Consider the following 16,363-nt stretch of genomic DNA (forward strand, 5'->3'; position numbering starts at 1 on the left):
GTGGGAAGGCAGATAACGGGGAAATGTAAGAGATGTAACAAAGATAAAGGGAGCTAGGTTTACCTTGGATCCAGAGCGAGCAATAGTCCCCAGGTTGGCCACCAGCTCCTCTTGGTTCATCCCAACTCCTGTGTCCTAAAAGAGGAAGGTATATTTTGATAAATAGACTGCTGTTAAGCCATCACCAAGAGGAAAGATTTGGTAGTACATTCCTCCCTATCTTTGGAACTACAGCCAGCTGTCAGAACTACAGCCAGCAGGTTTTATAACTGTGCAAGTTCTGTTTCATCCACCAGGTGGCAGACTGTGCTATGCAGAACTTTGAAATGACGAATAGAAAGATCTAACAGTAATTATGTGCATTTTAAGTCGATCAAATTAGCATTTCACGATGATTCATGACTAAAATAATTCTAAGATAGGATAAAAATGTAAATAAGCTCTTAAAAGCATGTTCCCTCATCCTGGTTTGGGCGTACCTGGATGGTGAATGTGCCCTTGGCCTGGTCCGTCTGTAGGTGGATCTCCATGGGGGCCGTGTCGCCCCCTCCCGTTATCAGCTTGTGGCGCAGCTTCTCCAGGGCGTCGCTGCCATTGGAGATCAGCTCACGGATGAACACCTGAGCAATGGGCCAGGGTGGAAAAGGTTAAAAACACAGAATATCTTAGCGTAAGGTTCCTGAAATACCTAGCTAGATACAGCAAGCACATTATCACTGGTCCATCAGTTAGTAATTTATATACATTCAATCAGTTCTCAAGTTGCTGTGACCTGTCAGACCATCACTCACCTCCTTCTCAGAGTACAGAGATCTAGCAACAATGTCCAAGAGTTTCTTGGTCTCAGCCTGGAACTCATGCTTGGAAAAGGTGCCTGGACAAATCAGATTGAAAACTGTTAACTTCCTTAGCTTTGCATACTAAGGACACTAGATGTGGACTGAAGTATATCATAAGCAGCACAAACTATCCAGTGTCCATTAATGTTGCCAAAGCATAATACTATGACAATCAATGGCTAGTGATGTTGAGTTTCAATTGTTAAAGCCCAGAACTGAGAATGTTAGCTAACAGGTCGGAGGTCAGAAAACATATCACCTCGGACATTCTCTGTGTCTTGGATGATTGTGTGCAGGGGTTCTTCAGGATCTTTATCCTCTGCCTCTTGAATATTCTCTACTTCTTCAACCTTCTCCGTCGCAGGAGCTTTCTCAGCTTCTAGAACCTTGTCTGTATCCAGAGGGACTTTCTCAGCTTCCTTGGTGCTGTAGTAGGAAGACTGGGTGAGACCGAGGCCTGGATGGCTGGGGTTCCACATGCCGTTTCTGGACCATTGTTTCTGCTGCTGCATGACATGGCCATCTGTTGACAGGAGGAGATAGGTGGGGTGTCATGCAATCGTCATATTGAATATTCAAACGCATTGAGTGAGTGTCCTTGCCTTGGATGTATCTGATGCAACATGAATGCAAGTTTACAATGAAGTTGTAGGTTAGGCCAAGGATACATCCTTGGTAAAGATTCTGGTCGTCTGTGCTGAGGTACGGGGCAGACATGCAACTGTCCCCATATTTATATACAATGGTCCGGTCACATATGTAATTCATTCACCAGATGCCAAATATCAAAATAAGCTAGCTAGCTCAAACAAAAATAGTTGGATGGATAGTTAGACATGCCAATAAACACCGCATTCCACAGTCGTCGACACGTTCATGTTGCATATGACAGGGAGTGATCTTGTGTAATATAACGTTAGGCTAAGCACGCTAACGTTAGTTAGCTCATATAACTGCAGTGCTTTAGCTAGCTAACTAACTAACGTTAGCGAGCGGCTTACCTTCACTGAATGGTCCTACAGTCCTACTACCCAATCCTCGTCCAGAAGACAGGAGCCTGGAGTTTGCCCTTTGAGAAGAACCCAAAGCGAATTTGAACAATTTCAGGCACCGAGACATCTTTGACAGAGCAAGAGGTCGTTTGACCTATTCAACACACGCTAAACAGAAGTGCGACAACTGCAAGCACAAGTAGGACCTCTTACAGTCGCACAAAGATTACGTAATTCAAGCTACTAACATATTGCCTGCGTAGAGAGATGTGAGAAATAAATGAAAGGGCATTAGACAGAAGACTTTGGTGCAAATGAAAAACCCCATTCCCAGCATATGCTACTTTTGCATTAAGACAAATCTACAATGCAAGACAGGAAAAGGTATACATTTGAAGTTGTCAATTCCAAACGTCCCAATATTTACCTTTGATTGAAGGTCATTGTTGTGTATACTGTTAGGGGTTAACTGTGCAGCAATCACTTATTCTACAGTATGTCTGCAACCACCAATATGGCACATTTTGCTGTAAGTAATCAAGTCATCTTTTGGTAAACCATTACATGATGCTGAAGTACAGAAAGTTGCACCATCGCCATGCACACAATACATGTAAAATATACAAAACACCATTGTCTGTTTGCACACAGTTTATTTAACAATATGGTATATAAGTACGAAATGAGTCATTTTTAACCAGTTTGTACAGTGATTCATTCTTCTTTTTCTGCATATTTACATTGTCAACCTGCATGATTTACAACAGTGAACAGTTTCACCTCAATTCAAGTTTAATGCAAGAGGAAAAAAAGATGCACAGAATGCTCTCCAATCACAAATCAGCAAGCAGTCCAAAAGGTACACCCCACCGCCAAGTTCGGGGGGGGGGGGGGGATCAAGACTTCAGATCGAAGGATAAACAAAGCAACAAAGATGTCCAACATCTTGAGGACAGAAATACTGGTTCCAAGCCAGTAGAAAACGAACATTCCGGCAGCTGTGGATGAAGGAGCATTTGTGAGAGTCAGTTGTTCACACCTGAATGTGGTGTTTGGGTGTGCGATAGTTCCTAGCTCTATACAAATACGTTAATATCCCACAAGGACTCTTCTGCAGTACGGAAAGAAAATAAGTCTCACCTAAAGGCATGTGCCCTTTTTGAAAAATGTTACATTAGAATAATAAATTAGCCAGGAATGAAGAGGGAGCAAAGATGCAAAACCTGGCACAAAAGGTTCAGACAAAACTATTTTACAATCTTCTCAACACAAAAACGCTATGATTTTTTTTGCAAAGGTACAAAATAAAAACATTGAAAAATAAAATGAAAGACTTGTTATGAGAAGGTGTCATTAAAAAAAGTCCATACCAGAGACGTAAAAAAAATAATACAAATGAAAACAAAATTATTTTCATGGCTGGTCTGAACCCCAAAATATGTGTTTCCCCCCCCCCCATTCTCCTCTTTAAACAGCAATAATTATTCAAATCCCTCCGTTTTGTTGGAAGAAATAGCTGTCCCTTGGTTTAAGGAAAGGTTCACAGTCCTTAGGCCTCATCTCTTTACATAGCAGTCAGTACAAAAAGTTGTTTGTGGAAAACCGAGAAAACCAAACAAGTCTCGTCACAAAATGCTACAATCCTTCAACAAACTTCTCGAGTGTGTCCCCTGTGGTGTCGCCCACCATATTCAAGTCATTGCTAAGCCTGCCACGGCTGGGCGTGTTAAGCTGCGGGAGCATGGCGCTCTGCTCGGGCGTGCCCATGTGTCCCTGGTCCATGGAGCCTGGCATGAGGCCGCCCAGACTGGGGTGGGGTGAGCCGGAGTGGAGGTTGGCGTGCTGGGGTGAGGGATGGGGCTGTATCCGGGGGGAGGGGCTGGAATGTGGGGGCGGCTGTGAGGGAGCGTGGGGCGACTGCACCGGGGCTGGAGACCTAACCTGGTTGCCCAGGGCGTTGCCCATTGCCTGGCCAGGCAGGTGAGCTCCTCCCTGGGGCTGTCCTTGGAGCATGTGGGGCTGGGGGCTCATGGAGTTGGCCTGGGCTGGAGAGCCCATCTGCTGCTTCAGCATCTGCTGTTGCTGCTGGAGCATCCTCTGCTGGAGGAGGTTTTGGGCCTGGGGCCCATCCATGCCCATGCCGGGCTGCCCCATCTGGGCCATGGGAGGGAGCTGCATGGCCCTCTGCTGCTGCATGCGGAGCTGGGAGTAGCTGGCTGCTCCTCCCTGCTGCTGGGGGAACTGGCCTGGAAGGCCCTGGGGCATGGCTCCTTGCTGTTGTTGTTGCTGCTGCTGCTGCTGCATCTGTTGCATCCGGAGCAGCTGCCTGCGGTAGAGCTGGGGGTTGCCGTTGTGTGCGGTGGCGTTCATCAGCTGTTGTCCCTGTGGGCCCATGGCGGCCATACCCTGGGGGCCACCAACCTGCTGAGGGCCAGACTGCTGCTGCTGCTGGGGGGACATGCCCACCCCCGGCCTCTGCTGCACCGCCCCAGCCTGCATGGCAGCAGCCATGGCCTGCATCCCAGCCTGGCCTCCCAGGATCGCCTGGGGGTTCTGCTGTTGTTGTTGGGGGTTCTGCTGCTGCTGCTGGCCCGGTAGTTGGCTTGCCTGGTACTTGGCTGTGCGCTGCTTGATGAAGGCGGCCATGAGGTGGGGGTTGGACTTGAGGATGTTGAGCACCTGCTGCTGCTGCTGGGGAGAGCTGGGCGACTTGAGGGTCCTCAGGAGGTCCTGCAGGGCATTGGGGGCAATGTTTCCCGGGATGCCCCGGGGCATGCCCCCTTGTTGCTGGGGCGTCATGCCCTGCTGCTGAGGGGGACCCTGGGGGGGCATGTGGACCCCACCGGGCATCTGAAGGCCAGGCTGCTGCTGCATCATGGGCCGCTGCTGCATCAACTGAGTGGAGTTTCCCTGAGCCTGTTGGGGGGCCATGGGGCCACCTTGCTGGGGTAGGCCTTGCTGCTGTTGTTGGACCGCTTGGGGGTTCTGGAGGGGGTTCTGCTGCATCCCCCCCTGGGGGCCCCACTGGCCCTGCTGCATGGCCTGCATCCCTTGGGGGCCCCGGGGCCCCATCATTTGCTGCATCTGCCCTGGCCCCATCTGGCCTTGCATAGGCCCCACCATGCGGGGGTGGTTGATGGGCACACCGTTGGGCATGTTCATGTTGTAGTTCTGTTGTTGCTGCTGCTGCTGCTTGGCCTTGGCCACCATCTCTATGTGCCGGGCCATCTTCATAGCGGCCAGCGGGGGCGGTTGTTGTTGTTGGGGAATCTGTTGTTGTTGTTGTTGGGGGGGCATGTTGGGCAGGGGCGACTGCACCTGATGTAGGGGGGAAGACTGGGGCCCTGGCTTTCCCCCTTGTGGAACCGGCGTTGGCGGCTGGCTGGTGCGCCCGTTGTTGGGAAAGCCGGGTTGTTGTTGGGCCATGCCGGCTGTCACGTTGGGGGGCGGCTGCTGCTGGGGCTGGCTGATGGGTAAGGAGGGCTGGGGGGTGTGGGTGGGCGTGCTGGGGGTCTGTCCGCCCGAGGTGGGGGTGCCGGGGGTGGCTGAGGTAGGTGGCGACGGCAGGCTCTGAGGTGCCATGCCCCGCCCGGCCATAGTGGCCATTCTTCTCCTCATCATCTGAGCCTGTTGTAAGCGGTGCTGGAGCTGCTGCTGCCTCAGCTTGTGCTTTATGTTCAGACAGAAGGGCACGGGACACTTGTTCTCCTGGCAGTGTTTGGCGTGGTAGCAGCACAGGGCGATGAGCTGCTTGCACACGGGGCAGCCACCGTTGGTCTTGCGCTTGCAACCTTTGGTGTGCTGCACCACGCGCTTCATCTTCTGGCATGAGGGCAGCGAGCAGTTGGCGTTGCGGCACTGACAGGCGTGGACCAGGGACTGGATGCAGCGTTGGATGGAGAGGCGACGGGATTCTTGGGGACTCTGGGAGGCCTCGCCCCCGGCACCGCCCGCTCCGTTGCTGTCGTCGTCCAGCCCGAGGCCCCACTTAACCATCTTGTGCTCGTGGCCCTTGGCAGCGTAGCAGTTGATGCATAGGTCAAAGTCCTGCGAGAGAGAAAACACCACATATCACGGTTACACTCATAATAATGTTTCTATGGTTACACACTCCCAGCCCCGCACACACACATACCTGCACCAACTTGTTACAAATGTGATGACATTTAATCACAAAATGTATTTAAGGTCCAGCGCAGTCAAAAACGTGATTTTCCTGTGTTTTATGCATTTCCACATTATGAGGTTGGAATAATACAGTGAAATATTTAAAATTAGGATAACACCCCTTTTAGTGTAAGAGCGGTTTGAAAAGACCACCTGAAATTTCTGCCTGTTTTGGTGGGATGGAGTTTTGGCCTTCCAAGGTGACATAACCAGGCGGTAAATTAGTTAATAGATCAATAAGAAAAAGCGTTCCAAACCTCTGCCAATAACAGCTAATTTTCAGTTTTACCCTCGCCACTCAAGCCACTCCCAGACAGTCCTAAATTCTTCCTTGAGAAATGTCTCTGTGCTAAGCTTCTTTTTTTGGACCATATTGAAACAATCACATTAAGGTAATTAATTGTTACCCAGAAATGATTTGATAGAGATAAAAACGGCTGCATTAGACCTTGAAAATCATTTGACAATTTATCGATTATCTTGCAAGAGCATGTTTCCCCAGAATTCCCACACTGTCTAATTTGCGTAATACCCGCCTCAACATTAACATATACTTTGAATAAACAATAAATTATGCTCCAAGTTAACTTTTTCAGAGTGAAGTATTAACATCATACAAGTGTGATGTGTGACAAAGTATACTATAACAATGTCTAAAAACAGCAAAAAGTCATATACTTCCAAAATGCACAATTTTAAAGTGAAATAAACGTACATTCTTTGCTTCCAGTTTTAAAAAAGTGAATTGACAATATCCATGTATTACATGCTGTCAGAGCGTGTGTTGGTGTACGTGTGATGAATCGGCACTATCGCCCCCTGGCTTACCTCGCAGACGGTGCAATGCCAGCGCGTCTCCACGTGGTGTTTACACTCGTTGCAGGTGTAGACGAAGCGGTCCTGGCCCTGGTTGTGCAGCTCCACCAACATACACATTGTGCTCCACTTGCACCTCCGCAGAGAGCTGAACTCCCAGTGCTTGTCCCGGGCCAGGGTGAGGAAGGCGTCGCGGCCGTCCATCAGGTCGCAGGTCAGCAGGGGGTCTGGATCCATGATGGGGGGGAGGGTGTTGACCGAGGGTCCCGCGTGCAGGTGGATCACGAAGAACACCTGAGGGAGAGGGTGGAGAGGGAGGTAGAGAGAGGGAGACATGGGTCATCAGATTATCAGACAAAAGAGAGGACAGGAAGTCACAAGCTAGAAGTGGTTGTGTTTCAATATCCACACTAGACCAGTTAGAATGCAATGCATTGCTTTTCATTGCATTGCTTCATTCTAAGTGTTATGTTAGTGTTGGATCAGAGCCTCTACAGATACTGTGACCACAGAAGTCCTTACAAAACTGTGATCAACTGAACTAAAGGCGTGAGAGATGAGGAAGGTAACGGGGCTTTACAGTGTATTTCCCCCACTACAACAACAGATTATCAACAGCAGTGTTATATGAGTGGGTGGAGTGAGTGACATCTACCTCCTTGTGTTTCTCCAGGGTGGAGTAGAGCTTCTGGGACAGGTCATTGGCTACATTGGGCATGCCAGGCTTCTTCTTATTGGCTCGGCTCACGCTGCTCTTGTTTTTATTGGTCTTCTTGTTGTTCTTCTTCTTGGCGTTTTTGCTGTCAGCAGTGTGCTGAGAGAGAGGGGGGGGGGGGAGACAAAGCGCTGTTAACAGAAGCGATGGAGGACACATGGACATAAATAAATGGCAAAAAAAATAAAATAGGTCGGTGACATGCTTTGACCAAGTGGCTGTCGAAAGGCAGGACAGAAACCATTATCCGCCCTCTCCTCTGATAGGTAGACGTTTTCACAGTACTGCTTATACCAATGAAATCCTCTGAGACCTCTACAAATTCATAGGACATGGTGTCTAGGGGTCGGATTGGATCCACCCCTCCATCGTACAAAGCAGTCCCTGTCAGCACTCCATCTTACCTCCGGGGTCTCGCAGGACGCCACGTTCTCTTCCTTCTTCCTCTCCTCCTCCTCCTGCTCCAGCTCCTTAATGCTTTCCTCCAGCACGTTGGGCCAGAAGTCGCCTTCGAAGTAGGGCATCTCGTTGGCACTGGTAATACGGTCCTCCGTGGCCTGCTTGAAGATGTCCTGGAGAAGACAGAGCAATGACGTCTGTTACTTGGACTATACAGATGGGGCTGATGGTGTGGGATAATGCCACACTCAAAACAGCATTTAATAAGAAAAGAATGGGCCCATGACAGAAACCACTTAAAAAGACCATTTCTTATTGTACAAATTCCAGACGAGTCCCTCCGAGTTCCAATCCTTTTCCTTCTGTTTGGTGCCTAATGAACACAGCCAGGGTCCCCTTCATGTCTCACCTTGAAATCATGGAGGATCCTCTCTGCGTAGGCCTTCTCCAGCATCTTCCTGTACCACTCCTGCAGCCTCTTGGGCTTGGGGATCTTCTGGTCCTGCGGGTGGCAGTGGAAGATGTAGTCGTCCCCTTCACTGGGGGGGCACGCCCAGATATGACCATACACATAGCTGCACGGACCAGGGATGGAGAAGACAGCTTTTAGGTTCAACGTCAAGTATTTCAAGGTACGGAGACAAATATCTTGGGAATATTCTTTGTTAAGAAATTATTTCAAAATGAGTATGCAAGATTTATCTATTCCTAAACCTGCCTGGACACACAAGAACGGTTTTCCAGACATAAATTCAGCCTAGTCCTGGACTAAGAAGCATGTTCAATGGAATATTCTCCACTGAAAAAGCTTTTTAGTCCAGGACTAGGCTTAATCTGTGTACAGGAAACCAGCCTGGAAAAGCAGTGTGATGATTGAATGGGAGTGTTGTCACCGGTATTGAAAACCTACCCCAGTTTCTTGACGTACTCCAGGTACCCTATCAAGATCTCATGGTAGACTGCCGTCCTCAACGCCCGGGGCTTGAAGAAGTGAATACTGTCCAGATACGATATGTAAACCCGTCTGGAGAGAAGGAAAAACACTAGGTGTTACACTGACAACTATAGCTAACCTGGTTAGCCTGTTGGGGCTAGGGGGCAGTATTTGCACGGCCGGATAAAAAAACGTACCCGATTTAAACTGGTTACTACTCTTGCCCAGAAACGAGAATATGCATATAATTAGTAGATTTGGATAGAAAACACTAAAGTTTCTAAAACTGTTTGAATGGTGTCTGTGAGTATAACAGAACTCATATGGCAGGCCAAAACCTGAGAAGATTCCATACAGGAAGTGCCCTGTCTGACAATTTGTTGTCCTTCTGTTGCATCTCTATCGAAAATACAGCATCTCTGCTGTAACGGGACATTTTCTAAGGCTTCCATTGGCTCTCAGAAGGCGCCAGAAAGTGGAATGGGGTGTCTGCTGTCTCTGGGCGAAGAACAGCAGGAGAATTTGTGAGTGGTCAGCCTGGGGACAGTGAGACTGAGAGGTGCATTCACGAGAATTCTATTTTTTTCCCCCTTCAGCCTTTGAATGAATACAACGTCACCCGGTTGGAATATTATCGCTATTTTACGAGAAAAATATCACAAAAATGGATTTTAAACAGCGTTTGACATGCTTCGAAGTACAGTAATGGAATATTTTGAAAATTTTTGTCACGAAATGCGCTCGCGGGACACCCTTCGGATAGTGACCTGAACGCACGAACAAAACGGAGCTATTTGAATATAACTATGGATTATTTGGAACCAAAACAACATTTGTTGTTGAAGTAGGAGTCCTGGGAGTGCATTCTGACAAAGAACAGCAAAGGTAATCCAATTTTTCTAATAGTAATTCTGATTTGGTGGGTGTCAAATTAGCTAGCCGTGATGGCCGGGCTATGTACTCAGAATATTGCAAAATGTGCTTTCGCGGAAAGGCTATTTTAAAATTTGACACCGCGATTGCATAAAGGAGTTCTGTATCTATAATTCTTAAAATAATTGTTATGTATTTTGTGAACGTTTATCATGAGTGATTTAGTAAATTCACCGGAAGTTTGCGGTGGGTATGCTAGTTCTGAACATCACATGCTAATGTAAAAAGCAGTTTTTTGATATAAATATGAACTTGATTGAACAAAACATGCATGTATTGTATAACATAATGTCCTAGGAGTGTCATCTGATGAAGATCATCAAAGGTTAGTGCTGCATTTAGCTGTGGTTTTGGTTTTTGTGACATATATGCTTGCTTTGAAAATGGCTGTGTGATTATTTTTGGCAGGGTACTATCCTGACAATCTAATGTTTTGCTTTCGCTGTAAAGCCTTTTTGAAATCGGACAATGTGGTTAGATTAACGAGAGTCTTGTCTTTAAAATGGTGTAAAATAGTCATATGTTTGAGAAATTGAAGTTATAGCATTTGAGGTATTTGTATTTCGCGCCACGCAAGCATCCCACCTCACCCAGACAGGTTAACTAGGTGTGTTACACTGACAACTATAGCTAACCTGGTTAACTAGGTGTGTTACACTGACAACTAAAGCTAACATGACGTGTTACACTGACAACTAAAGCTAACCTGGCATGTTACACTGACAACTATAGGTAACCTGGTTAACCAGGTGTGTTACACTGACAACTATAGCTAACCTGGTTAACTTCTTATGGATGGTGGCAGTATGGAGTAGCTTGGATGACTGACATGCCCAGAGTAAACTGCCTCCTACTCACTCCCAGAAACTAAGATATGCATATTATTAGTAGATTTGGATAGAAAACACTGAAGTTTCTAAAACTGTTTGAATGATGTCTGTGAGTATAACAGAACTCATATGGCAGGCAAAAACCTGAGAAAAAAATCCATCCAGGAAGTGACTTGTAGTTTTTCTATCTAATCCCAACTACAGTGTCTGTGGGGTCATTTTGCACTTCCTAAGGCTTCCACTAGATGTCAACAGTCTTTAGAACCTTGTTTTATGCTTCTACTGTTACTGGGCAGAGAATAGGAGCTGACTCAAGCCTGGGACCAACGAGTTGTTTACTGCGCAAGCACGCAGGCGCGCCGCTCCTTTTTCCTCTGTAATGAATACACTATTGTCCGGTTGGAATATTATCGAAGATGTGTATAAAAGACCCTAAAGATTGATTGTGAACATCGTTTGACATGTTTCTACGAACGGTAATGGAACTATTTGACTTTTTGTCTCTGGTTTTACGCTCACGCGTTATGCCTTTGGATTAGTGATCTGAACGCGTGAACAAAACGGAGGTATTTGGACATAAATATGGAGTATTTCGAACAAAAATAACATTTCTTGTGGAATTGGGAGTCCTGGGAGTGCATTCCGACGAAGATTAGCAAAGGTAAGTGAAGATTTATAATACTAATTCTGAGTTTAGTTGACTCCAGAACTTGGCGGGTAACTGTATAGCTTGCTTTGATGGCTGAGCTCTGTTCTCAGAATATTGAAAAATGTGCTTTCGCCGTAAAGCTATTTTAAAATCTGACACAGCGGTTGCATTAAGGAGAAGTGTATCTATAATTCTTTCACTAACTGTTGTAATTTTATCAACGTTTATGATGAGTATTTTTATAAATTGATGTGCTCATTCACCGGAAGTTTTGGAGGGAATACATTTTCTGAACATCACGCGCCAATGTAAAATGGGGTTTATGGATATAAATATGAACTTTAATCGAACAAAACATACATGTATTTTGTAACATTGAGTCCTGGGAGTGTCATCTGATGAAGATCATCAAAGGTTAGTGATTCATTTTAGCTGTATTTCTGGTTTTTGTGACGCCTCTCCTTGCTTGGAAAATGGCTGTGTGGTTTTTCTTGTTTAGGAGCTGTCCTAACATAATCTAATGTTATGCTTTTGCCGTAAAGCCTTTTTGAAATCGGACACTGTGGTTGGATTAAGGAGAATCTTATCTTTAAAATGGTGTATAATACTTGTATGTTTGAGAAATTTTAATTATGAGATTTTTGTTGTTTTGAATTTGCCGCCCTGCAAATTTTTCACTGGCTGTCTTCATATCGATCCCGCTAACGGGATCAAGCCACAACTAAAGCCAACCTGGCGTGTTACACTGACAACTAAAGCCATCCTGGCGTGTTACACTGACAACTAAAGCCAACCTGGCGTGTTACACTGACAACTAAAGCCAACCTGGCGTGTTACACTGACAACTAAAGCCAACCTGGCGTGTTACACTGACAACTAAAGCCAACCTGGCGTGTTACACTGACAACTAAAGCCAACCTGGCGTGTTACACTGACAACTAAAGCCAACCTGGCGTGTTACACTGACAACTAAAGCCAACCTGGCGTGTTACACTGACAACTAAAGCCAACCTGGCGTGTTACACTGACAACTAAAGCCAACCTGGCGTGTTACACTGACAACTAAAGCCAACCTGGCGTGTTACACTGACAACTAAAGCCAACCTGGCGTGTTACACTGACAACTAAAGCCAACCTGGCGTGTTACACTGACAACTAAAGCTAACCTGGCGTGTTACACTGACAACTAAAGCTAACCTGGCGTGTTACACTGACAACTAAAGCTAACTTGGTTAACCAGGTGTGTTACACTGACAACTATAGCTAACCTGGCTAACTAGGTGTGTTACACTGACAATGACAACTATAGCTAACCTGGTTAACCAGGCGCATCACTAGGCAGGTTTCCATTGACCCTTGGTTTATTCAACAAAATAAATGTTGCAACCAAAAAAAACTTTGCGGAATGTGTAATGGAAACCGCAGATACAGGATACGTTTTCTAAAGATCGAACGTATCAAAATGTTGTCGACAGGGGTGGATATTTATTTTGTTAAACGTTATTTATTGCTGCAAATGATGGAAACTGTTTTTAATAAATTATGATTGACAAATTATTTTTAAGGTACGATGTCATCACATAACTAAAGCTCCACTCAACATTTAACTATAAATGCCTACTGCTTGCAAAATTAAAAAAATGCAACTAAGGATTGTCCTGACTTTCAACAATGCCTGAATTGCTTTTCTGGTTGGCTGGCAAGTTTCACCATCCAATTATTTCAGATCTACAGGTGTCCAAGTTTCACCCTGGTGATACGTTGGCACGAGAATTATTAGAATATGGCAAATATTTGTCAATTATTGCATTCTATCCATGCTGGGTTTTGAGGGCTAGCTGAGACATGAAACAGATATGTGGGAGGGCATAAGGCTTCAGGCTGTCACCAATTTATTAGGCCTAATGTGCAATTTGCCTAAATGGGTAATGGAAACACTTCAACCACTTAATTGTTATTCTACACCAAGTAACTATAGCTAAGCTGGTTAACTAGGTGTTTTACACTGACAACTATAGTTAAGCTGGCCCACCCTGCATAGAATCTCAAGCCTTCCACTCTTAAGTCTTCCAATACTCCAGTATGTAGGATACTGTTCAGAAGAGTACATTACGCTGCTCTTTAAAATAATAGTAATAAACTCGGCAAAAAAGAAACGTCCCTTTTTCAGGACCCTGTCTTTCAAAGATAATTAGTAAAAATCCAAATAACTTCACAGATCTTCATTGTAAAGGGTTTAAACACTGTTTCCCATGCTTGTTCAATGAACCATAAACAATTAATGAACATGCACCTGTGGAACGGTCGTTAAGACACTAACAGCTTACAGACAGTAGGCAATTAAGGTCACAGTTAAGAAAACTTAGAGGACACTAAAGAGGCCTTTCTACTGACTCTGAAAAACACAAAAATAAATCTGCGTGAACGTGCCTTAGACATGCTGCAAGGAGGAATGAGGACTGCAGATGTGGCCAGGGCAATAAATTGCAATGTCTACTGTGAGACGCCTAAGACAGCGCTACAGGGAGACAGGACAGACAGCTGATCGTCCTCGCAGTGGCAGACCACGTGTAACAACACCTGCACAGGATCGGTACATCCAAATATCACACCTGCAGGACAGGTACAGGATGGCAATAACAACTGCCCGAGTTACACCAGGAACACACAATCCCTCCATCAGTGCTCAGACTGTCTGCAATAGGCTGAGAGAGGCTGGACTGAGGGCTTGTAGGCCTGTTGTAAACCCACCGTCGCTGGACCAGACTGGACTGGCAAAAAGTGCTCTTCACTGACGATTCGCGTTTTTGTTTCACCAGGGGTGATGGTCGGATTTGCATTTATCGTCAAAGGAATAAGCGTTACACTGAGGCCTGTACTCTGCAGCGGGATCGATTTGGAGGTGGAGGGTCCGTCATGGTCTGGGGCGGTGTGTCACAGCATCATCGGACTGAGCTTGTTGTCATTGCAGGCAAACGCTGTGCGTTACAGGGAAGACATCCTCCTCTCTCATGTGGTACCCTGCCTGAGGCTCATCCTAACATGACCCTCCAGCATGACAATGCCACCAGCCATACTGCTCATTCTGTGCGTGATTTCCTGCAAGACAGGAATGTCAGTGTTCTGCCATGGCCAACAAAGAGCCTGGATCTCAATCCCACTGAGCACGTCTGGGACCTGTTGGATCGGAGGGTGAGGACTAGGGCCATTCCCCCCAGAAATGTCCAGGAACTTGCAGGTGCCTTGGTGGAAGAGTGGGGTAACATCTCACAGCAAGAACTGGCAAATCTGGTGCAGTCCATGAGGAGATGCACTGCAGTACTTAATGCAACTGGTGGCCACACCAGATATTGACTGTTACTTTTGACCCCCCCCCCCTTTGTTCAGGGACACATTATTCCATTTCTGTTAGTCACATGTCTGTGGAACTTGTTCAGTTTATGTCTCAGTTGTTGAATCTTGTTATGTTCATACAAATATTTACACATGTTAAGTTTGCTGAAAATAAACTCAGTTGACAGTGAGAGGACGTTTCTTTTTTTTGCTGAGTTTATATCATCATCCTCGTTCTGAAGTGTTAGTTACCTGGTGTTGGGAAGGAGTGTATTACTGTTAAGTGTATTTTAAGAAGTGTATTATGTTGTGTTATTACTACGTTATAAAGTGTTTACCTGGTGTTGTGAAGGAGTGTATTATGATGTGTTATTACTACGTTATAAAGTGTTTACCTGGTGTTGTGAAGGAGTGTATTATGATGTGTTATTACTACGTTATAAAGTGTTTACCTGGTGTTGGGAAGGAGTGTATTATGTGTTATTACTACGTTATAAAGTGTTTACCTGGTGTTGGGAAGGAGTGTATTATGTTGTGTTATTACTACGTTATAAAGTGTTTACCTGGTGTTGTGGAAGGAGTGTATTATGATGTGTTATTACTACGTTATAAAGTGTTTACCTGGTGTTGTGAAGGAGTGTATTATGTTGTGTTATTACTACGTTATAAAGTGTTTACCTGGTGTTGGGAAGGAGTGTATTATGATGTGTTATTACTACGTTATAAAGTGTTTACCTGGTGTTGGGAAGGAGTGTATTATGATGTGTTATACTACGTTATAAAGTGTTTACCTGGTGTTGGGGAAGGAGTGTATTATGTTGTGTTATTACTACGTTATAAAGTGTTTACCTGGTGTTGGGAAGGAGTGTATTATGATGTGTTATTACTACGTTATAAAGTGTTTACCTGGTGTTGGGAAGGAGTATTATGATGTGTTATTACTACGTTATAAAGTGTTTACCTGGTGTCGGGAAGGAGTGTATTATGATGTGTTATTACTACGTTATAAAGTGTTTACCTGGTGTCGGGAAGGAGTGTATTATGATGTGTTATACTACGTTATAAAGTGTTTACCTGGTGTTGGGGAAGGAGTGTATTATGTTGTGTTATTACTACGTTATAAAGTGTTTACCTGGTGTTGGGAAGGAGTGTATTATGTTGTGTTATTACTACGTTATAAAGTGTTTACCTGGTGTTGGGAAGGAGTGTATTATGATGTGTTATTACTACGTTATAAAGTGTTTACCTGGTGTTGGGAAGGAGTGTATTATGATGTGTTATTACTACGTTATAAAGTGTTTACCTGGTGTTGGGAAGGAGTATTATGATGTGTTATTACTACGTTATAAAGTGTTTACCTGGTGTTGGGGAAGGCGCACTCGGAACCGTACTCCTGGACATGCATACCGAAGAAACACACGTCCACACCGTCAATCTCCTCAAATGCAAAAAGTGCTTTGGTTCTGTAAGGGAAGGTCTCCTGCATTTCACCCGAGTCCACAAACCTGGGGAGACAAACACAGGTAATCAATTAATTTGTGAATTAAACATTTATATAGTGCTTTTACTAGTAAGGGAGAAATCTCCACATCCACATGGAACATCACTCATCATTAACGGTGTAGACGCCTTCTACCACAGAATCTCAGCACTATCAAGAACACTACCGCGCCATCGCTTTCCAACCAAGGTGCATGAACAAAGGGGAAAACTGAAGATGAGCAACTCTTGGAAGACAACTTTATTAGAATAATCC

At 45.3% G+C, this 16,363-nt stretch overlaps 2 protein-coding genes across 2 annotated transcripts in view; both read right to left on the reverse strand.

Annotated features, from left to right (window-relative positions):
- LOC106606479 (TNF receptor-associated protein 1) overlaps positions 1 to 2,033 on the reverse strand; it is a 16,724-nt gene extending 14,691 nt beyond the window's left edge. The window contains exons 1-5 of the mRNA XM_082972849.1: positions 1,841 to 2,033; positions 1,099 to 1,362; positions 792 to 874; positions 480 to 620; positions 64 to 135 (exon numbers count right to left, since the gene is read on the reverse strand). Coding sequence (XP_082828975.1) covers positions 64 to 135; positions 480 to 620; positions 792 to 874; positions 1,099 to 1,362; positions 1,841 to 1,958 — 678 coding nt within the window. The 5' untranslated portion in view covers positions 1,959 to 2,033. The remainder of the gene's footprint in view (positions 1 to 63; positions 136 to 479; positions 621 to 791; positions 875 to 1,098; positions 1,363 to 1,840) is intronic.
- A 431-nt stretch (positions 2,034 to 2,464) lies between these two features.
- LOC106601889 (histone lysine acetyltransferase CREBBP) overlaps positions 2,465 to 16,363 on the reverse strand; it is a 92,497-nt gene continuing 78,598 nt past the window's right edge. The window contains 7 exon segments of the mRNA XM_082972850.1: positions 2,465 to 5,878; positions 6,827 to 7,108; positions 7,470 to 7,628; positions 7,934 to 8,101; positions 8,338 to 8,503; positions 8,839 to 8,952; positions 15,966 to 16,112. Of these exon segments, the coding sequence (XP_082828976.1) occupies positions 3,467 to 5,878; positions 6,827 to 7,108; positions 7,470 to 7,628; positions 7,934 to 8,101; positions 8,338 to 8,503; positions 8,839 to 8,952; positions 15,966 to 16,112 (3,448 nt within the window). The 3' untranslated portion in view covers positions 2,465 to 3,466.

Source organism: Salmo salar, chromosome 03 (genome assembly GCF_965601325.2).
Source record: "Salmo salar chromosome 03, fSalSal1, whole genome shotgun sequence".
Taxonomy (NCBI): domain Eukaryota; kingdom Metazoa; phylum Chordata; class Actinopteri; order Salmoniformes; family Salmonidae; genus Salmo; species Salmo salar.